Genomic DNA, 23,795 nt, shown 5'->3' with positions numbered 1-23,795 from the left:
GTAAATGTATCTTTAGAACAAAAATGTAATTGATTTTTAAAGCACCTGGAAATATTCCATTTTACACTAACCAAAGCGAAACATTCGCTTTTAAGATCTGTTTCATAAAACCCATAATCTGGAAACTGAAGCAGTACTGTTGCTTTTCTTTCCTGCTTTTTGTGCAGAATCTTCTACATGTCTTATACTTGTGTGCAGAGAGAGAATTACTCAAGAGTATGAATCTGTGGTTTAGGGGCACCACAGTAGCGTAGCAGTTAGCACAACGCTATTACAGCCTGGGTTGTTGGAGTTCAGTTCTGGCGTTCTCTGGAAGAAGTATTTATGCCCTTCCCGTGAAGGTGTGGGTTTCCTCTGGGTGCTCTGGTTTCCCGCTGCAGTCCAAAGTTAGCAGGTTAATTGGTTATTGTAAATTGTCCTGTGAATAGGCTAAGGTTAAATAGGTGGGCCGCTGGGCAATGAGGCTTGTTGGGAAGCTGTGGCCTATTCTGCACTGTATCTCTAAATAAAATAAAGTGATATTGTCAATAAAAGCATTTTTTACGTAATTTTAATTATTCTTAAACTTGCACTGCCTCTGGCTTGTCTATTATTCAATACATTTTGTGGTCATTTGCTAAGTGTTTCCTTTATAAACCTCCTTCGTGTGTCTGGTTAGTATAGGGAGCTTTTTGGCTCTTTGGTACATCAGGGGAAGTTTTATCAATGAGTCTGATCGTGGCTTATTGAGGCAAGATGTATGTAGATTATAAGCAAGAGATTCTGCCGATGCTGGAAATCCAGGGCAACACAGACAACGCTGGAGGTCAGGCAGATCTTTGGAAAGGAATAAACAGTTGACAATTTAGGCTGAGACTCCACATCAGGACTGGAAGGGTGGGGTGGGGGGTGGGGGGGAAGAAGCCAAAATTAGGTGGAAGGAGGGCAAGCTATGAGATGATAGGCGAGGCCAGGTGGGTGGGGGGGGGGATGAAGTAAGAACCTGGTTGCTGTTGGGTGGGGAAAAAAGGAACCTGATAGGAGAATGGACCATGGGAGAAGGGGAAGGAGCAGGGGTACGGGGGGGGGGGGAGGGGTGATAGGCAGATGAGGAGAAGAGAAGTAAGGGGGTACAGAGTGGGGAATTGAAGGGGGAGGGAAATTACCGTAAGTAGAGAAATCCAATGTCCTCAGGTTGGAGGCTACCCAGATGGAATAGGAGGTGTTGCTTTTCTAACCTGAGGTTGGCCTCATTGTGGTGGTGGAGGAGGTGATGGACCAGTGTGTCAGAATGGAAATGAGGGTTGGAGTTTGGACGGTTGGCCACCAGGAATTCCTACTGTTTACAGATTGAGCGAAGGTGCTCCCATTGTACTTCGATTCTCACCAGTGTACTGCAGGCCAGATCGAGTAGCCGACCCGATCGGATGTGCAGGTGAAGTGTTCCCTCACCTGGAGAAACTATTTGGGGGGCCCTCTGAATGAAGGTGAGGGAGGAGGTGGATGAACAGGTGTTGCAAGTCTTCAGCTTGCAGTGCCAGGAAGGAGATTAGTGGGGAGAGACAAATAGACAAGGGTATGTAGATTATTTGGTTAGATCTGCTGGTGGCTCAGTAGGCTAGCACGTGTTGTGGTATGCATTCAGCGCTAGTTGAATGCTAGTCAGATTGCATTATGAACAATGCAATGCTTGAACAATTAGGAGCTAAACAAAGGGAAAAATTAAGCATTTTTTTTTTCTGGGTATCACCAGTGGTGAGAACATGGCAGCAGATAATTCCCATAAATGGCAACCAGTGCATTAGAAGTGGCCAATAGAAGCTTCTGACACCTTGCCCTGTTGGTGTTGCTGTCTTGTGATTGATAAAAGAACAGTTATTTATCACAGAAAAGAATTCAACTGGATTGGAGACTGGTAGCATGAATGTCTTTGCTCATCTAGGTTTGCATCATGTAAAGTACTTGCTCTCTCTCCCTGTGCACTGTACTATTTGCAAAATAGATATAGAACTTAATACAGATGTCTTGTACTCTTTGCTTGCTGTTGCCCTGTCTACCAAGGTTCCAAAATATTTTAAGTTCTGTTTATAGAACTCCTGTTGTAAGCTCTACCGCAGGCTGTTGGTGGGACTGTGCACTGAGGACCTGGAGAACCTTGTGCGTTTTCCAATGTGTGCTGAGTAATTTTGTATCACTCCGAATGGCAGGAACAACATGAGCTTGATTAAAGAAGGGCTTAGCGGGGGGATCCGAGAGAGAGTTTTTCTTCCCACCCTGTGATTTGTTGCAGTTGGGGAAGTACCATCTGAGAAGGTGGTGAAGGCAGATACTCCCACAGCATTTAAAAACAATCTGGACGTGGACTTGCTTTGTAACCGCCTGCCCTGCTGAGTGCTACTCCATCAGATTGATGCATTTCAATATACAGGATGGTTGTAGTGAGCCGAAGGTCAGTTTCGGTGCAGAGTAACTCTCTGGCTCCCAAAGCTCTGTGGGGTTGGGGTGGAATTCATTATTCTCAAGTATTAGATTTGGTTCTTACCAGTGAGTTGCTGGAAGGTACAGGTAAGCATGTTGGTTGCGGAGAGGGCTTTTTTGCGGTGGTCCTGGATGGTTGATTTGTTTTTACCAGTGCCTCTTTACATGTTAGTGAATTGAGCATTAAGGAATAACAGTTCATAGTTTGTTAAAAGTACTGTAAGTGTTCTACTTCCCCATTCAAGGGGTAAGGATGCAACTGAAGTAGTTGTAGATTGAATTATGTGGACTTTTATTTGGTTTTGTTTTGTCTTTAAATCATCGTCGTTCCCAAACAACATAAACAGTGTGCGAGGGTGTCACTCTCATAACCTCCAGAGGACTTCAGTCAGTTGGAGGAAGAGATGGAATGTAAATTGCAGTCTCGGGAGGTTTGCCGTAACAAATTAGCTAAGCCATTCGGAACCGGGAATGTCGCAAATTCTGTCTGCTGTTGTGTGCATTTCTTGGCGGAGTTGTTGAAGAATGATATTCTTTTAATTGCATGTGGAATTTTATTTTACAACACTTGGTGGCGGGAACAGACGCAGAGCCATTCCAGTCTGTCATATTGCAGTTTGGTTTCACAATGGAATTATATTAACATTCTGAAATGTGTTTACTGCATTGACAGTGCAGTCCATTGTATCTTTTTCCAGAGCAGATTTGAGAGACCGTTGCAGTCAGAACAGTTCACTTGTGTGCTCTTGTATATGGGTTTCTCAACAACTGTGGGTATCTGGGCCAGCCTCCTACTGAATATGATACAATACAGAAGCACCTCATTCTTTAGATGTAAGCATTCTCAAGTCTAGTGTTTGTGGTTTTAAATACCAATGAATTGTTAATTATAATAAAATCTGAGGGTTAACTAGCTATAAATAACTAATCCTATCTGGATATCATGTAGGTTGCCAACAGGCTGAATAAACTTAGAAAGGGTGGCCCTGTTATCAGTGTCAAACTGGAGACCCTCCAGAAAATCCTGTCAATTCTGGACAATGTTTCTCACCCTCTTCATGCCACCTTGGCTGAACAGAGAAGCACTTTCAGTAAAAGTCTAAGAGAACTGTGCTGCTCCAAAGGGCGCTATGTGATGACATTTTATCCTATGCCGTTAGGCTATTTACAGAGTCAACCTATAGCCAGGAAAGTGATGATCTCCTCCGGTTAGACTGTTTGAGGTAACCTTTTTTTATTCTTTCTTACTCCTCTTCCAATATTTGTATATCTGTGCACTTGTAATGTTACTGTGATACTGTAATTTCCTTTGAGACCAATAAAGTATCTATCTAGTATTTCCACAATGAAGATTTCAAAATGCGTCATGCTCTGAAATTCAGCATTTTCCCTCAAAACTGAGGTAGTGTCCGATGGTAGTGCTTTGCACGTTAGAGAGAGTGGAGCTCACTAATGACTTGGGTGGCTATAATGAAAGTGAATTTGTCTTTGACGATGGTGAATCCACACCAATCACAGTAGCGTAGCGGTTAGCGAGACGCTATTACAGCTCAGTGCATCTGGGTTCAGTTGCGAGATCCTCTGTGTACAGCCTCCCCGTGGAATGAACAGATTTTCTTCAGGCCCTCCAGTTGCCTCCCACGGCCCAAAGGCTTACCGAGTAGGTTAATAGGTCATTGTAAATTGCTCCGTGATTACGTTAGGGTTAAACTGGGTTTGTTGGGGGTTGAGTGGTGTAGCTCAAAGGGCCTACTCTGCACTGTATCTCTTAATAAAAATATCTGTAAGGTGGGCCAATTAAAGAATGTTACCGTGTGCTTTTTATCGAAGTAAATTATGCAGTGAAATCTCTGCTTTAATTCATACTGATCAGCGTACTATGTGCATTTTATTTTCAATGGAGAAAATGTTATCAGAACAGCATCTCCTTGGGAAGAAGTAATCCAGCAGGATGACTTTGCAACGCTTTTCTTGAAAGTTGATTAGTTTTATTTTACTTGAAACCTGGGACTTTGCTGATAGATCCTCACCAGTCTTTACCAACCCTCTCTTGCTGTTCATTAACCAAGATTTCAATGTATTTCATTGACAATGGCAGGCAAAAGCCAGGAAGGATCTGGTTAGGTAACATTGCTGATGTTTGATAGTGTTTGACTTCTGGGTCAGCTGAATGGATTGCTTCAGTCCCTCCATGAAATAGGTTCAGAACACCAGTTTGTAATGTGATTTCTTGCTTGTGCCTCATTGGGTTCATGACCTGGAGAGTCTTGTGATGCTCCATTTTGTTTAATAGCCATGTCTGTTATATGCCATGTGATCATGGTTCACAGTATTAAATCTGTAAGTGGGAGGCTGGAAAATCAATGGTAAAAACTTCAACCACACTTTTTTCCTGGACTGCTTTGGTCCATATCATGGTGCCAGCAGGTCTGTGTCAGACTGTTGACGAGCTTTCAGCTTGCCTGTTTAGATGCTTGCTCTGTTCAAACTTGGCCCATGATGGTCGAAAGTAAAATTTGAAGTTCCATAAAGCTACACATGCTCCGGGTTGTATTTTCTGCATCAGCAATCATTGCAGTGCAGGTAACTGGTAACTTATTTGACAGTTTATAAATTGCCAAAGGCTGTAGGTCTGAAATGCATCTGGCCTGGCATTCTTTGGTAGGAAACCCATACTAATTAATATGCGTACACTGTTCCTGTGCAATTGTTTCTCAAATGTAGGAGTATTCTAAGAGCTGTAGCTTTCCCTTTTAAAGTGTTAAGAAGACCCAACACTAATGTGTTAAGTGTCAGGTCTTCCCAATACCAGTGCAGGGGAAATGACTGAGGAAAGAACTTTACATCAATTCTCAATTCTAGGAATCTACACATTAATCAAATGTAGGATAAATTTATTCTAGAACACCTGATCATGTTTATGAATCTTTTCAGAACAGAAGTTTCCTCTGCCATTTCAAGCTATCAGTACATAAATCATGCTCTCTTGTTGCCAATTTCCTTCAGCTTTATTAACTGCGACTGAACCTGATGTTGTGAAGATATGTCCAATCGAATGCTGTTGAAATTACAGCTAGTATTCTCTTCATAGTTATCCCATGTGAAATGTTGCATCATCGTACTTTCTACACTGCTGGAAATCTTGATGCATGCTTTTCATTCCTCCAGGCTTGATTCTTCTGTACTTTCTATTCCATGTCTCTCCTTATAGTGTGCTGTGTGTTTATAGAGACCTGTATCAAAATCAAGTTTATCATCACCTCATATATCGCAAAACTTGTTGCTTTTTGCGGCAGCAGTATCATGCAGTATATAAAATTACTGCAGTAAAAGTCTTAGGCACCCTAGCTGTATATATGTGCCTAAGACATTTGCACTTCTGCAAAAACCAGATTATCAAATATTGCTGTTCACTTTCTAACCAGTCAAATTCCTCTAATCACATTTTGTTCACTAAACTTGATTATGCTCTGTTCTAGCCATGCCTCAATTTAACATTTATGATCTTTGTTTGAAACCGTCCCCCAGCTCGGTGGCCATGCTCCCTGCCTCTGGATTCTAGTTTCTTGGGCTTTGACCATGCATTTGCAAGTACTGGAATTACTTGCGTAAGCTTCTGTTGTTCCATCTCTCGAAGGTACTCCTCTGTGTCTGCTGAGCATCGGAAATTGTATTTGGCCAAAATGCGAAGGATATATGAATTTTTTTGAGAGAAGAAGTTGATGAAGGATTTGGAAATTGAGTTAAAATGTTTAGTTATGGAACACTTTAAAAAGCAACAAAAATGCTAAAGAATTAATATACCTGACTTTGTGTTACACAGGCTATAAATTTGATTAGTGAAAAATTTTAGCATCCAAAATTTGCCGTCAACCTTTGAGGTGATCATTGATGTACAGTAAGTTACTAAGGGCATTGTAACAGTTTTTCTTTGTTCTAAATTTATTAAATTGAAGTGGATATGTGTATTTTGCTTTCTCCTTTCCCATGACTCTCCCATGCAGAACAGCGTAAAGCTGAAACAGACCTCACTTATTCCTGACTAGACAAATTGATCACAACACATTGTCAGCAGAGGCGGTTTGCATTCCTGATCTCTACTCAGTTCATTCCACGCATTCCAATTCCAATTAGAATGTGGCGTATAGTCTCAGAGCAAATACAGATCTCTAATGTTAATTTGGGCTGGATGAAAAGATTGTAACTTGTGGGTTTACAAGCTGTATTTTGGGTTAAATGGCTTAATCGACTTGATGCATGATTGGTGTCTTTTTTTAAAAAGAAAAAAATAGGTTGGTAACTGGTAAAGCAGAACTTCAGACATGATGAATGTTTAGCCATGTAATAATTTGGCCAGGTTCCAAAGATGTGTTGTTAAACCGTCCAAGGATTCTGCTGCTACTTGGAGATTTTGGAAGCTGTGTTAGATGATTTCTGATGTGATCTGAAGGATATCTGGATCTCTGAGGTCCCTGATACCTTTGTTCATTTATGCTCAGACTTTAACCCTTTTACATCTCAGCCCCCTTCCCTTAACCATTTGTGATGAACCAACTCTACTGCTCTGTATGCTGTTGTGACTGTGACTCTGACTTGCCTGTTTGTGTCTGTCTGTGTAGAAACATTGGTTAGTATTAATGAGGAAACTAGGAAAATGGAGATGGGTGTTATAGTTGGTGGAGAGGGCTGATGATGGTTGCTGTCTGTAATCAGCTAGTTAGTGACTGACTTTTCTGGCTAGGAATCAATTTTTTTTTTCATTTGTTTGATCCAAATTAAAACAGCAAACTGAAAAAGAAAGATGAGTATATTTGAAATTGTTTTGAAGGATGTAGACAACATAGCAATTGTGTAAATTAAAAAGTTCCATTCACAGCATCTTGTTTCCTTTTACGTTACATGTTGTATAGTAACACAACAAGATTTATTCATTAAAGCGGATGGTGACATAATGCAAAACGTTTTCTGGCACTGAAATGGAGAACAACAATGGAAGTTCACAATTGACTTGTTCACAGACAGGATGACGTCTCCGTGCTGTTTAAAGTGTAGTTAACAATGCACATTATACACGTAAGATTTGGGTCAGTCACATGCCCAGTTCCTGAAATATCCTATGGAATAATTATTAAATTACAGACTTGGTAGCTGTTGTAGACACCCTAACATGTATGTCTATGTATATATGTGTACTGTATTTGTCAATGTGGAGAGAGAGAGTTTGTAAAACTGGCAAAAGCAAAGGGTGTTGGGAATGGCGAGGGTAGATGCCGTGCGAGGGATGTGGGACAGGTGGCAGAGGAATGGGGAGGTAGTGGCACAGGTGCAGACACACAGAGCCCTGACACACCAGGCAAGGTCATTTGATTCCAAACTTTGTTTTTTGATGATTAGAGAATATCTTTCTTGGTGCTTCACACTCCCTCCCCTCTCTCTTCCCCTTTTCCCAACCATGATTCCCCTCTCCCTGCCTCCTTCCCACTCTCAGTCCGCAATATAAAGACCCATATCAGAATTGGGTTTATCATCATCCATAAAGATCATGAAATTTGATTTTTTTTTGCAGCAGTACTGTGCAATACATAAAGTTACTACAGGACTGCAAAAGTCTTAGGCACCCTAGCTATATATGCAGTTATGTGCCTAAGTCCTCTTGTGGAGGACTGTATTAGTTGTATACAAGTAGCTAACTTGATTGACTCTCCCAATTCATTTTTGGCATTTGTAATTTCCATTTTTCATCCAGAAATACATGGTAGTAGGAATGATATTAAACATTGGAAATGTCCAGCGCCAGTGTACACAGAGCCACAGAAGCTGCTTGTAATCCACTCTTTCCCACTAGGTCATTAAACGCTGAGCTGCTGGCAACAGTTTCAAAATGGTTTTGCTAGAAAGGTTGACCAACAATAAATTGTGGTAAATAATGGTTCTCGCATCCCACCCTTCTGCACAACTGCCCCCTCCCACTACACCATCCAGATAAGTAGAAACCTCATAGTGAGATGGCTGACTGTTGGTGTTAGTAAAATAGATTTTTAAAATATGAATTTGTGGCAACTTGAAGTGTTCTTTAAGGTCAGAATTTCCATTTGAGTGGTAGTCATCCAACTCATGATTAAATCCTCTGGCCCACAGTGTTCACACCAACCAGAAATACTGATCCCATTAACTAAAACTTAGTCCATAGCTGTCTAGGCCTTGTCATTTCAGTTGCTCATCCAGAAGCTATTAAGATATCAAAGTCTTTTAATATTTTAATAATATTGGGATGAGTAGTTGAATCCATTTGGCTGGGTGGGGTAAATATCTTCAAATACCCTTTTAAATATGCCACCCTTAAACCGGTACCCCCTAGTTTTAGAAACCTCAGCTTCAGGGGAAATGATACTTGCTCTCTGTCCAACTTGCATCCTTCATACACCTTGGCCACTTCCTAACCATTATCTCCTCGAAAGTTGAAATGCTCCAGGTAGCATCCTGGTTGAATCTCTGCTCTTTGAGGTGCTGTCATATATTTCCTCAACTGTGCAACTAGAACTGCATGCAGAATGCGAGCTGTAGCCTCGGCAGTGTTTCATGTAATCTCTCCGCTTTTGGATTCGGCACCTGGCTAATGAAGGTGTTTACCTGTGCTGTCATCTTCAGCGATCCTTGAACTTGTACAGCCGTCCCTTGTTCCTTTATACTCCCTGGGGTCGTACCATTCATTGGTTGGAGTACGAGCCACAGACTTTAATGTTATGTAAAGAAGTTTTTTTTTCTCAATGTTTGCTGTTTTTTGTGTCTGACTGTTTATCACTTCATAAGCACTCTTAACAGCAGAAATTGCACATGGACTTGTGGGATAATACTTTGTGGAATCAGCTAATTGGAATTCAACATAACCAAGTGTCTTCACAAACCTGGGTCGTTGTGAAGAATAGGAGTTTGTTTATCAAAGGAGTATAAACCATTGTTATTTCAGAAGGAAGTTGAATCTTGTTTAGTGTGGCTTGTGAGGTATGCTTCTTCACGGCGTCAGCTAAAACGATGTCTTGCATTCGGGTGACAGTCGCGTTCAAATTTCTGTATTTAAGATAAAAGAAAGCAGGAGCAACTCTTGCAATTTAATGCCAGTAAGACAGATGGGATATAATTACCTCCAGAGCTCTTTCATGACTCGAGGCCTGGTAAGCTTCTGCAGAGAACAGCTTTCAGTGAAGTTCTGGCGTTTGTAAGACATCTTGGCCGTGTAATGAAACTAGTTTGTGTAAGCTAAATGTAAGTCTGTGGATGTTATCCAAAACCTGCAGAAAGCTTCTACCGTCATCTTGATTCAGATGAAGTAAAAAAAAATAAAAACGTAGCTCTCAAAACACTGCTTTTATGCAATTAATAGCTGGTAAGAGTTGTCCTTGTTTTGTCCTTTATTGCACTTGACCCACTTCAGTTTATTACACATGTAACAAGGTTAAAGAGACAGATACTTCAGTTCATTTGATCTTTCCCCATTCCTGAATGCCATCTCCATACTGCTGTAGCTACCTGTTCTTAATTGTCTTGTTTGCAAATGGAAAGCCAGGGAGGAAGCTTTCTTTTCAAGAAAGGTTCATTATCTTTCTTTTAAAGAAAATTACAAATGTTCCAAGCTGCCCTGAAATCCTGAATTCCTGCTGTGTCATTTGGGTTATTTCTGTGTGCTTGCTTGTTGCTGCTCTATCAATGCCTGTTTCAATATTTTCTGGTATAATTTACCCAATGACAGGAAATCCTCTGAGATGTTGCCCTTTTTAGTTGTGAAAAGTGTATTTTCATTGGTCATTGCTTGTGTGTTTGGCCTAGTTGTCTTTCTTTTGCTGCCCTTTGAGACCAGATGGTTCCAACCCATCATGAGAACTAAATCAGAATCAGGTTATTACCATTGTCATATGTCATGAAATGTTACTTTACAGCAGTAGGGCAGTGCAAAATATGAAAATTGCTATAAGGTACAATACTAAAAGATGACTACTGAGGTAGTGTTCATGGACTGTTCAGAAATCTGGCTGTTCTTAAAACTCAATATTTTATAAAATAGCATTCATAATTTGCCAAATTAAACTTTTCCATACCATCTGCTCCTATCCTTGATCAAGGCTATGGTAAAGATCAGTGTTGTGTTCACTGTCTCCCAAATGTTCACCCACCAGGAGACGAGACTAGACACTGTATCTGGTAATAGGCAATAAAATTGATCACATGTCAACACTCCTTCCTGGGCAGACCAATTTTTGCCCCATATAAACCTGCCACACTGAGGTACTAATTAATATTAGGGAAGTTGATGTCACCCATGGTAATACTTTTTTTTGCACCTTTCTAAAATTTTCCTCTCGATCTGCTTCTTAGTACCTTTGTGCTATGGTGGAGGGAGGGAGTGGGGTACATATAGAATGCTCCCAGTAGTGATTTATCTCCCTTGTTTTCCGACTCCCACCCACACTTGACTCAGTACACCGTCCCTCCGTGACATCCTTCAGTTCTGCAGCTGTGGGGGAATCTAGGACCAGAGGGCACAGCCTCAGAATAGAGAGATCTCCATTTGAAATGGAGATGAGGAGAAACTCCTTTAGCCAGAGAGTGGTGAATTTGTGGAACCCCTTGTCTCCGGCAGGTTTGGAAGCCAAGTCATTAAGGCAGGGATTGACAGATTCTTGTTTAGTCTGGCCATGAAGGGTTACAGGGAGAAGGCAGGAGGTTTTGGTTGAGAGGGTAGAGGGATCTAACATTATGAAATGGTGGAGCAAATTTGATGGACCGTATTTTGGCTCCTGTATCTTACGGTTTTGTACAATCCCTGATCAGCAGTGCTACACTCCTACCTGTTCTACCTTCCTCTCCTGACCTTTTTGAAACATCAGATCGATGGAACTTCCATTCTTGCCCTTGTGGCGGCAGAGTCTCTAATGGCGATAACAACAACTGCAGCTTTAATGTTTTTGTTTGATTTTAACTCCTTTGTAATAGTTGTGAAAAAGTGTATTAGAAAGATTTATAGGTCTAATTCTCTTTTTTTAACTCCAAGTTACTTTCATTTCAGAGTATGCAGTTTAGTTACATAATGGAGTATCTGCTGATAAGCTCAAATCTATTTGTAATTTAGCCTTTGGGTCCCTTCAGTCTTTAAGATTACTGTAAATTTAGCTATCTTACATTATTGCTCTCAGTTCATGTTTTTTGTTTAAAATGCATACCTACTGGTATGATGAGTATTTCAAAAGTTGGGAGGGGAATTGATGCTTTTTCTTCTGCTTGTGCAAAGGGAGGGGTCTTCAGGGCATTGATGTTTATATCATTCATTCTGTGGGGTTTCTTGTTTTGTGGATGTCTGTGAAGAGTATGTATTTCAGGTTGTATACTGTAACATTCTCTGATATTAAATAAACCTTAAAGTGCAGTAGAAAGAAAACTTGCATTACCAATCTGGCATGATTTCAACTCTCTACAGTTGGTGGCATAAAGAAGAACATGTTGCACTCTGCAAGTGAAAACAGACGGTTACTAAAAGAACATCAATGGGCCATTAAGTGCAACTCAGCAAAACTGAGCAATTTTGTACAAATGAGACTCAAGTTCTTTGCTTATTGGCCTGCTCATGATGTTCTAATAACTTCCTTTTGGAGCAAAGGAGATTGAGAGGAGACGTGATCGATAAGTATAGAATGATAAGGGATGTTGATAGAATCCACAGTCAGTACCTCTCCCCCAGTGCAGTAGTGGGCAATACCAGAGTGCATAATTCTAAGATGACTGGTAGAACATTTAGGGGGAATGTTAGAGGTAAGTACGGAGAGGGTGATAGGTGCATGGAGTACACTACCAGGGGTGGTGATAGAATAAGATACATTGGGGACGTTTAAGACATGCTTAGATGGGCACATGGATGAAAGAAAAATAGAAGGCTGTGGGAGGGGAGAGTTTTTCAATATGGGGTGGGTTGAAAGGTGAGCACAGCAGTGTAGCTGAATGGCCTGTATTGTTCTACCATTATACAAGCGGCTGAGTTAACTTTCTAAGCTGATCTCTCAGAATGCAGAGGTGGCAAAAAAAAACACAACCCGACATCTATCTTCCCCACTTCCCCTCATTTTCTGCTTGTCCCTTTTCATGAGAGAAGTGTCTGAATTGCTAGTAACTTCAGTTATGTGAGTATCGTATTTCACATGACAGATAAGGCAAAGAAAGCACCTTATCGTATCACCTGAAGTTTAAAATTTTCTCTTTGGAGTGTAGATCACACTAATGTAACTGAGGCTACCAGATCCTGTCCGATGCAGCTGCCTTCTGAAACAGAGCAGTTGACACATTGAAGGGGAGAGTTTCTGTGGTAGGCTATCATGTCATATATTTTTGAGCTGTTTGGGAATTTGAGGAGATCAAAGGGGAGGAAACCGCTTTGAACTAATTTTTCAAATCATTAGTTTAGTGAACTGCTTATCTCCCTTTTTTGTGGTGACTTAAATTGATATATTTTATTAAACGGTACCCAATGGTCATTCAGACTGCCCTGCCAGAAATAAGTCAAGCACAGGAACTTGGACTGATCTCAGGCTCCAGGGATGAATTGGTTCCATTCCACTTTTGTGGCTTCTGGGTAGCTGCTGCAGAGAATATGGGTTCTGCAAGCCTACACTTGGCAATGGGGCAGGTGGCTGGTTAAAAAGGTGACCAAATTTTTTGGACCATTTTACACTATGGTTTTGTGCACTTATGAAAGATATCAAGATTCCCAACGTTCTGTACTCTCATTCTCCATTTTGAGTGGCTGTGGGCCAGGGTTAAGGATTCCCATGACCTGGTGTAGATTGTATGTTTTTTTTTAGTTTGAAAATGCCTATGTATTATTTCCTCTGTGTACCTGGTAATTTTTTGCCATGATGTAGTGGCTATTTGGGGGGATTGGAGTCAGGCTTGCACATAACGTGGCTGGCCCACTGTTGTGGACCATGCATAATCAGTGCTTAGTGCTAGAAATGTTGGCCTGGGAAGAGATGTTGACGGTCGTTTACGTATCCTGCTAGTAGATATGGGGGATTGAACCGAGATGATGCCGGTAGTATCTCCTCGTGCTTGCTGTGCATGGTTCACCTTGTCCAGGAAGGCAGGGATCACTTCATGGTAGACTTAGAGGTGGTGTTAAGTGCTCAAATGGTGTACCGTTCAGTAATGAATTTCTACCTTCATTGAGAGGTGGCTCTTGGGACGCAGGAAGCTGTCGGAGGTGGTGTCATCCAACTTGTGCCACTGCCAGTATAGAATCAAGGTCACCCTGATCTCAAGTCCTCAAACTGCATTATTCAGATGCACATGCACACTTTTGGGAGGGGGGCACAATACAAGTCATGATCTACTTTACTGAAGCATGGGAGAGAGCAGATTTGTTGAACATCTGCAAATGGCGGTATTTTGCCAACATGTCCCCAGTATACAATGCAGCGCAACAATTCTCCTGAAAGTCAGCACTACATTGGTACAGCACAAATAAAAGTTCAGTTTAGTTATTACTCCTCACCAGCATTATACCCATTTGGGGTTGGAACAATCTTTCCTATCACAAGCAGAAATGAGATTAACCCCCCCGCCCCCCCCAGTTATACTTTTCAACTTCCTTTAATGTTTGGAGCCTTAGTAAAATGATATATTAAAAAAATCAAGGGGAACATGGGAAACTTCTTCACTCAGAGGGTTGTGAGAGTGTGGAACAAGCTCGATTTCAACGTTTAAGAGAAGGTTGGATAGGTATATGGATGGTTTGGGTATGGAGGCCTGTGCAGGTCAGTGGAAGTTTGCAGTTTAAATGGTTTGGCACGGAGTAGATGGGCCAAAGAGCCAGTTTCTGTGTTGTACTCTTCTATGTAAGCCAACTTTTAATTCAATGCATGCATGAAAGATTCCATGTGCCACAACTAACTGGGTAACATGAGAATTTGACTTTTTCTGGCAAGTCTTTACTTAAGAAAGTTTCCCTCCTCTTTCTCATTTTGTCCATCCCCAACAGATTCTGAGAATTTTGTGTTGTTAGCAGAATGCTTTCAGTCGCATTTTCCAGATCCCTTGACAAAAGGAAAACACTTTGGTGAATGGGGATGTATCTGAGACTCGAGTTGTACTTTTTAAAAACATTAGCAAGGTGTTTAAGATGACCCATGCAGTGTGGATTTCTTGTTTGTTGGCTGGGGCCATTTTCTCATTTTCACAGTTCAGCTGAAAACAAAGACTCCCTTATCCTTTCACTGAGTACAAGCGCTGACATCAGCCTTCCCCAGCAGGCAAGCATTCTGCATTAAAAGTCTATAGGGGAGTTGGCAAACTTGACAGAAATCTTCTCTCATGAGATTTTATTGATCATTTGCTTCATCTTCCTGTTATAAAATGCTGGGCAATAATTGTGGACAATGTTGAAAATTATTAACATGCATCCAACCCCCCCCCCCAAAATGTCTTGGTTTTCTTTCATTAAATTCATTTGCACTAGCGTAGACTTTTCTGACTAGATATCACAATATTGTGTTGTGAATTACTTTATTTGAATTTAGTGCAGTTCAGAGGAAATTAGGAAAATGTGTTCTGCGTAGATTCCCTGTGCAATTGCAAGGGACTTTTATGTTGAAATGGCTTTAGCCTACTCAGCTTTTCATAAGAGAGCCTGCCAAGATTCAGGGGCCCAGGACTTTCTTGTGGGAGGACATTGGCTGCCTTCATACTTTTTGACAATGATTAAAGTGAGGTTAGTACCAAAACCTTCCATTCTATTTTTTTAAAAAAAAACAGATGGTAGTTCCATGTTCAGCTGCAATTAATTTTGAAGTTTGAGTCAGTGTGTTCTATATAAGTAAAAAAATTATTTGTTCAGCTGTGAACACCAATCTCTCTGCTATATCATTAGATCACAGGCACTTAGTGATTGGTGAAGATGCTGTTCTCGTTTCAGATACTAAAGCACTAAGTTTGACTAACTGTAAGCTGCATTTCACCTGGAACCACAATTTTCTTTTGTAAAAGGATACCAATTAATCATCAATGAATCTTAGGATATTGTACTTAATTTAGAAACGTGTATATACACACTATATGCACAGATGCAAATGTCAATATATTTATTTCTTTCATTAAAGAAGAAAGCAATCTGATGTGTAACCACCTAGTTAACATTATTAATAAGTTGTGGGCAATTAGAAAATGTGCATTTTAGATCTGATAGTTTAATTGGTAATTAACAAATTAACACTTTAAAGTCCTAGTACAGAAATTGCTGACGAAGGCTCTTTCCTTTGTAAGCATAGTCGCTGTAATGGTGCAGAGTAGGATCCCTGATTGGGCCCCCTTTAGAGCCTGGCAGATTTATCGGACTGCTGTGTGAGAGAATACTGTACAAAGCAAAAACTAGCAGATGCAGCACTATTTATATATCTTGCTTTTTCAAAAACGAGTCACAATTTAATAACAGGGTTTTGTGACTAGTTTTAATGGTGTTTGTTTTTTTGCAAATTGGAGTATTTCATTTAAAGAGAAAACTACTACATTTTCTTTATCTGGATAATATCATACTTTTTGGATAATACCACATAGAATTGCCATAAAGTGCAACTTTGGGCACATATCCTGTGATGTACATCTTAACTATTGTGCAAAAATTAAAATTTGGTGTACATAGATATACTGTGCCAAGAGATGATTTATTTTGTCAGTTTGAGTTGGTGTAGAGACAATCTCCAAAACAAAAACTTGTTGTCTCTCTCCAAGGACATTAACATGTTACATTGAGAATTTCCAACCAGACTTGGATGTGAAAGAGTAATCAAGGAGCTTTAAGATGGACCTGTATTTTTTTTTCTTTCCATAAGTATTGTGATAAATTTGTAATTGGTATATTGTATCATCATCTATATCATCATGTGCTGTGTTTAAATATAGGCAGTCGTGGTCTCTTTATGACCATGATTGTTCTTGGCAAATTTTTCTACAGAAGTGTCATTGCCTTCTGGACAGTGTCTTTACAAGGCGGGTGACCCCAGCCATTATCAGTACTCTTAAGAGATTGTCTGCCTGGTGTCAGTGGTGGCAGAGCCAGGACTTGTGATGTGCACCAGCTGCTGAGATGACCATCCGCCACCTGTTCCCATGGCTTCAAGTGACCCTGATCACAGGGCTAAGCAGGTGCTACACCTTGCCCAAGGGGGGCCTGCAGGCTAGTGGAGGAAAGGAGCGCCTTACACCTCCTTTAATAGAGACATACCTCCACCCTGCCACGCATATAGCTGCATATTTTCTCCTTTTTTTCCCCCCCATATATTTTTGCAGGAGGTCATTTGGCCTCTTGAGTATGTGGAGCAGTCTTGACAATCCATCCTATTCCTCCACTTATTTCACTGAAACTTATTTTGTCTCAAATACTTGTTAATGACTTCCTAATTCTCTCCACACCCACCTGCTGTGGCCAGTTAACTCAATAATGACAAGTGTTTGGACTGTGGGAGGAAACCTACACGGTCACAAGGAGAGGGTGCACTGAGCAGCAGAAGCCAGAATTGAACCTGGACTTGGGTTACAGGAGACGAGATAGCTGCACTACCTGCCACACCACTGTAGATTAAAGTAATTGAAGTTTGAATTGTATAGCTTGATATTCCCATAATTCATTGGCTGTGAAATATTTTTGTGACTTTTTTGTATGGCCAGGGCGGAGCTGTAAGTGTAATTAGGAGGTAGAGGTTTGAGAGATTGAGGCAAAGAAGTTTCTTTAGTCAGAGAGTGGTGAATCTGTGGAATTCATTGGCATGGGCTTTTGTGGAGGCCAAATCATTGAATATATTTAAGGCTGAGGCTGATAGACTTTTGATTAGTCAGGACGTGAAGGAATACGGGAAGCAGGCAAGAGGTCGGGGCCAAGAGGGAAAATGGATCAGCCGTGATGAAATGGTGGGGCAGACTCAATGGGCCAAATGGCCCAATTCTGCTCCTACATCTTAATGCCTTAAGATGAAAGAATGAAGCAAAGAGAGTTAAGTGCTGGAAGAATGCAGCATTTAAGGCAGCATCAATGGAGGGAGATGGACAGTTGATGGTTTGGTTTGAGACCTTCCATCTGGACTTGAGAATGATGTGGAGATAGCCAGTGTAGAGAGGTAATAGCAAGAGATAGATCAAGAAATGGTATTAGGAAGCTTGTTTAAGGATTGTTGTAGTCAATTTGAAATTAAATTAGTACTATTGCTTTTCCAGTATTAAAGAGCATTTTGGAGTCATAGAAAAGTACAGCAGAGAAGCAGGCCCTTTGGCCCATCCAATCTGTGCCAAATCATGATTTAATAATGTTGTATACTGTGGAGTATCCTAGGTTTATACTTATGGAATGATGCTGGTTTCTCAACAACCTTGCCCAAGATAATTTTTATTGCACTTTCATCTTTGTAAATTGTTCACATTTGTGAAGGGCAAAGTGGTCAAAGGTGCTGGTCCAATATGTAAATGGATGAGTCCCATTCTGCCAAACCACCTATAAGTTTGTGAGCTGGCTTAGTGCTTTGCAGAACATACAATTTGACTTTTTTATTTCTTCTGCTTGTGAGAACTAAGATGGTGAGAGTGGAAGGAAATGGGAAAACCATTGAAGCAGGAGGGGCATCCTGCAGGAAGGGAACAAAATTGGTGGGTGTAATTTTCAGGAAATGCAGATTAACAGATATTAGTATCTATATTTTTACATGTAAAATAGATCACAGCCACTTGGAAGCTGTTATATCAATTGCAAAATCAAGGCTTGAAAATTTGAGTTATAATCTCTATTACTGCTTTGAAGAAGATATCTCAAGCACCACCTAATTTCTTTAATATTGTTACCTTTTTGGTACATTTTTGATTTTTCTGGTTCACCATGGAGACTGTGTTTGCCACTACTGCTGGATATGGGGGGTTAGAACATTTCTCTCTAGCTTTTTAAACACATGAGAGGAGGAGGAATCATTTAAATGCGTGTAATTTTTACACTGGAAAATACTAAGGTCAGCTAAAAGGAAGGAAGGATCTTGCCGAGAAAGAATACCATGTTCAATGCTTCACGCCCTTCAGTAATAAAATATGCCATTTTGCTGCCTGTCATTTCCCTCAGCTTATTAAATTTTATGCTGTATAGTTAAACTCTATTTTCTTGGGGGAAAGTGCTTTTAAGACAGTTGTAGCACATTACTGCATGTTATTAAGTAGGAAGGTATGGGTTTGATTTGTACTACAGTTTAAATATGCCTCAATTCAACTGAGTAGATATTGTCCCAGTAAGTAGGTAGTTTTCTACAGTGCTTAAGGGTTAAGAGCTGGGCTTTCTCTGCATTCATATTTGTCTATAAACGACACATCTTATGTTCCTGTACGATACTTGTATTGACTACTTGTAACAAAAAATAGTTTTTTTTAAAAAACCTTGGACAACAGAAAAAGAAGAAACTGATTTGTATGCTGTTAAGTAAAAGCATATGGCTATTGAAATGGCACATTTCAGTTTAATAAACAATGCTGGAGTTCTAATAATTGTTTGTCATTGCCAGCAGCTTTCCAAGTTTAACACTATGGATGCCTGCTTTATTTAGCAAGAGCCCCTTTATCAAGAGAGATTGCAATGTTAAATTCAGTACATGATCGTAATTTATGGATAGAATGCACGTGGTAATGAATAAATGGTAGTTCACTCCTTTTACTAAACTTGCAGTCCAGCTGATTAATAACATTGCGATCACGTGTATTTGATTCTCTCAATTGCTACATACTCAAAATGCTGGAGGAACTCAGCGGATCAGGCAGCATCTATGGAAATGAATAAATAGTCTGCGTTTTGGGCCGAGACCATTCTTCAGGACTGGAAAGGAAGGGGAAAGATACTAGGATAAAAAGGTGGAGGGGTGGGGGAGGAGGAGGCGGCTAACCGGAAAGTGATGGCTGAAGCCACGTGGGTAGTAGGAAGGTCAAGGGCTGGAGATGAAGGAATCTGATAGGAGAGGAGAGTGGACCATAAGGGAAAAGGGAAGGAGGGGGAGGACCCAAGGGGAAGTAAAAGGCAGGTGAGAACTGGTTAAAGGCCAGAGTGGGGAATGGGTGGGGGGTAATTTCTTCTTCCCGTTTTCCATCTCTCACCTTTATCGTCCCCTCCACTGAGAAAGCTGTAACAGAGGGTTCAGCATTTAGTATTAACGGGTTCAGTCCATCTCTTCAGGTGCTGCAAGCTGCGTTGTGAAGCCTGGGTACATTGTGGCTGGAGTCCAATATCAAGACATAATAAATGGGGAGGAATGATTTGGGAATGTGCTTTGTTGCTGATAAAAGTACAGTCTAGCAGATGAAAAGATTGGGAGTCAATTCTAATTGCTTGTGCAACCTTTGTGTTCACGTTGCCAAAGCTGATTGATGCAGCTTGGAGTAAGCCAACTCGTGTTTTTAAATAGGAGACAGTGGCCCATGAATTGTAGTTGTAATCAATATATTTGTTCTCATTTATGTTGTACAAGATCAGTTGTTTGGCAGTATTCAGAAAAATTACTGCTAGTATGCAAAACTGTGACATTCTGAGATTATAATTGGGATCCAGAAATTGCTGCTTTCAGATATTTGTAAGAACTTCCCCCTTTAACAATGTATATTAAGAATCTGAATGGGCAAATTGAAGTATGATTTCAAATTTTCCAAGCCATTAAGTGCCTTGGTATAATTGCGATAAATGTCTCTTTAAGTTGTGCCATTACAGAATTAGATTGAATAACATTTCGGGATGGGTTGCTAAGTTATCTGTATGTATTTCCATTATTATTAATTGTCCAATATCTACCTGCTGATGCCTTAATTGTACAGTGAAGTAGTTTTTCTGCTTCTCCCAGTCATTTGTCCCCTGCTTTCTCCCCTTACCCACGTCGTTTGTATCTTTTAAACACATTGATCCAAGTTGTTAATGATAGAAGGGTCTGTGGTTCCATTTCACTTTGAGCATTGCCAGTTCTCTCAGTGTAAACGGGATGGTTATAGCTTGTTTTCTGATGGTAGTGTGTGTGTGTCTGGTAAATACTAACAGAGACCATTTTGCAGGGCCAAACCTGTCAACGGGGATTTGCGTAAAGATCAACACAGAGAGCGAAGCCGAAGCCCTATAGAGCGTGCGGCAATGTCAGCTATGAACCATCTCAGCAATCGTACCTATGCTGGCATAGGACTGCCAAGTATGTCAATGGAACAGCCTCTAGCACTGACCAAAAATAGCATGGATACTACTAGGACAGTAAGCATCGGTGTGGAACGACAGCAGGTATAAACACTGCTTCTTGTATTCAGCAAAATCTTTTACTAATGTTTTTGAAACTTGTGCTTTAGAATGTCCCCCCCCCCCCCCCACCATTGTGAGAATTGGCACATTTTCGCCACCCGTGAAGGTGGCTTTATTTTTGTGGGAGAATCTGAAAACTCTTCACTGATCTATCCATTGAACGTGCATGGGTGATGTGATTTAAAATTAATTAACTGGTATTAATAATGCTCATCTCTTAACTGTTTCTGTGCCCATCCAAGTTTTTCAACAGAACAATAGTATACATTCAGTCACTTGGCCCTCGTGTTACAGCACAGCCACAACATTAATAATACTTAAGTGTTGATTTTTGTCGGCAGCAGTCTTATCTCCTTGTTGAGTGAACTGTGTGTTCAAGTCACATTGCCAGGGCATAAGCAAAACTGATGCCTTCGGGGGTGTTTGTAGGCAGAGGTGCCTTCGTTTGAATGGGATTTTAAGCTGAGGTTCTGCAATTCTGTTTATATGAATTTTTAAAAACCTGATTAACTATTCACTCTTGGATGGAATTTGGTGCCTCTATTCTGTCCATTGTTCATTGTGAACAGTTAGCTGTTTAAAATTCCCTCTAAAATCACCCATAACTGCTTAAAGTTGCTCTTTAGTTAAATATCACATTCTGTCAAAGGTAGATAAATTCAGTTTAATTCTTAGTTTCTGGCAATCAGTGCATACTTTACACCAAGGGAAATGGCACTAAAATATTAAAAAGTGGAAGAAGTTTGGCATTGCTTCAGCACTTGCAGAATGTTTACAAGTATGTTGGAACTTGTATTGGCTTGATACGGGATCATCTGGAGCAGGGGTCCCCAACCTGGAGTCCATGGACACCTTGCTTAATGGTATTGGTCCAATGCAATAAAAAGGTCAGGAAACCATGCTCTAGGAGATAAAGTCCTATCCTATTCAACCTTATTCTAACAAGGACAAGTAGACTACTATGAGCAACACAGAGACACAGAGACACAATTCTCTAAATCAGGCAGCATCTATGAAGGGGAATGAACAGTTGACATTTTGGGCCTAGACCCTTCATCAGGATTGGAAAGGAAGGGGGAGGAAGCCGGAATAAGAAGGTGGGGGGGAGGGTGTTAAGTAATACCATTACGCAGGTGAGGGGGAAGGTGGATGGGTGGGGGAGATAGGATGATGTAAAAAGCTGGGAGCTGATGGGCTGAAGAGGTGAGGGAATCTGATTGGAGAGTTTGGAGGACATGGAAGAAGGGGAAGGAGGATGGGCACCAGAGGGAGGAGATGGGCAGGGAAGGAGAGTAGAAAGGGTGAGAAGAAAACCAGGATGGGGAATAGAAAAGAGGAGAAAGAGAGGATTGTAGACTTAGATTAGGGGAGATGCTTTGTTGGGCACCATTGCTGCATCAACCACAAAAAGTGGGATTTCACGGTGGCACCAGTTTGAATTCAAATTTTCATTCCCATTTTGTCCAAAATGTCACTGTTTACCTGTTTATAAGCAAAGGCTTGCTGTATTTGAGATCATTGGAGCTCTAGTATAAACACAGCCTGCTCTGTGCACTATTCACCATTATATTCAATTACACAAAGCACATGACAAATTATATTTAAATTGGCCACTAATGCAGTTCCTCCCCTAAGCAAAATAATTTTCTAAGCACAGCTGAACTAGGGCACAATACTCGATTAATTTTCCAAAACACATTGAAGATTGAGGGAATGCAGCAAGATAAGGGCTGTCGTTGAAATAGGCCTGGGGTCTCCAGAGGACCTAAATGATCCAGTGGCAGTCTATAGAAAGGAGGTAGTTAACATTTATCTCGGCCATTGTCACTCATCCCACTGACTGTGAATAAAATGTTGTTCCAGACAATAAATCTACTCCACTATGTGCCCAAACTTGGCCTTACACCTATGATGGGTTGCTTGAAACAAGAACATCAATTAAAACTTGATTCTTACCTTGGATTCAGTAACGTTACTTTCTGTTTCTGCCGTTAGTTATGCTAGTTAGTAACTCAAATTCCTTTAAAGGATTGATCATAAGTGAAAGATGCCTGCCCCGTCCCTCTACTCTTCCTTCACAGGAAAGCTCTTTCAAGAATGCAAGGATGGTCTTACTACCTATTGTTGCCCTGTTAGTGATTAGCAGAGCTGAAGATTCCTAAGTGAGGTAGGCTCTTTGCTGACATTTCTAGCTGGAATCCTTCAACGGGCATTAGGGGCTTTTTTTTTCCCCAAGTAGCTGCCCAAGTCCCATCAATCACTCAGTGGGATCAGTGCCCAGGTAAACTGGATGCACCTTTTGTAAATTGTTACACTTTGCACTCGTAAGGTGTGTGCCATATTTCACCCACCTACGTGCATACAAGGTAAACTTCCCAATATTGCAGCACTGGTAATACTTACGTGCTGGGAATTATTCTGAAGTCATGAAAGGTGCAATTTAAACGCAAGCTTGAAATTTTCACATTCTGTCTTTCCAAGGACTTAAAACAAAATGTATAAACTACAAAGGAAGTCTAGGGATGCAGGGCCAGGGTAAGTGCCTTAAATGTTCCAGCTGGAAATTTGGAATTTTATGAAGCTAATTGGATCACTTGCTGTGCTCTGGAATTCCGTTTGCTTGGTGTTGGTGGAATAAGGAGTCTACACAGGTCTAGTTCAGACTGATTTAAAATGGTACTTGAAGGTGTTCAGTTTGAAGGTTTCCTGAGTTTCTTCTTTCCAATCCTCCAAGATGATCTCTTACTTGAAGTGGGTGAGGAAAGGTGTAACTGGACTTGGCAACTGGTGTAACACATTTCTTGAGAAGAAAAATCTTGCATTTATATAGCAATATGTACATTCTCTGTACGTTCAAGAGTACTCTTACAAGTACTGATTTACTTTGAGTTCAGCCATTGCTTGGTTGATTAATACTGCCGATAATTTTACACATGATAGTGATTCACATACAAGTAATTCCTGTGCTGTTGATTGAGGTAGAAAAGTGAATTTTATTTTTTTTTTGGATTCTGTT

At 40.7% G+C, this 23,795-nt stretch overlaps 1 protein-coding gene across 4 annotated transcripts in view; it reads left to right on the top strand.

Annotated features, from left to right (window-relative positions):
• Positions 1 to 23,795, top strand: part of vgll4b (vestigial-like family member 4b) — a 128,488-nt gene that overhangs the window by 87,816 nt on the left and 16,877 nt on the right. For all 4 annotated transcript variants that reach the window (XM_073072106.1, XM_073072105.1, XM_073072103.1 and 1 more), the window contains one exon: positions 20,545 to 20,761. In XM_073072106.1, coding sequence (XP_072928207.1) covers positions 20,545 to 20,761 — 217 coding nt within the window. The remainder of the gene's footprint in view (positions 1 to 20,544; positions 20,762 to 23,795) is intronic.

Source organism: Hemitrygon akajei, chromosome 19 (assembly GCF_048418815.1).
Source record: "Hemitrygon akajei chromosome 19, sHemAka1.3, whole genome shotgun sequence".
NCBI classification, from domain to species: Eukaryota; Metazoa; Chordata; class Chondrichthyes; order Myliobatiformes; family Dasyatidae; genus Hemitrygon; species Hemitrygon akajei.
Note: the sequence above shows the minus strand (reverse complement) of the source record. Positions and strands in the feature narration are given on the sequence as shown.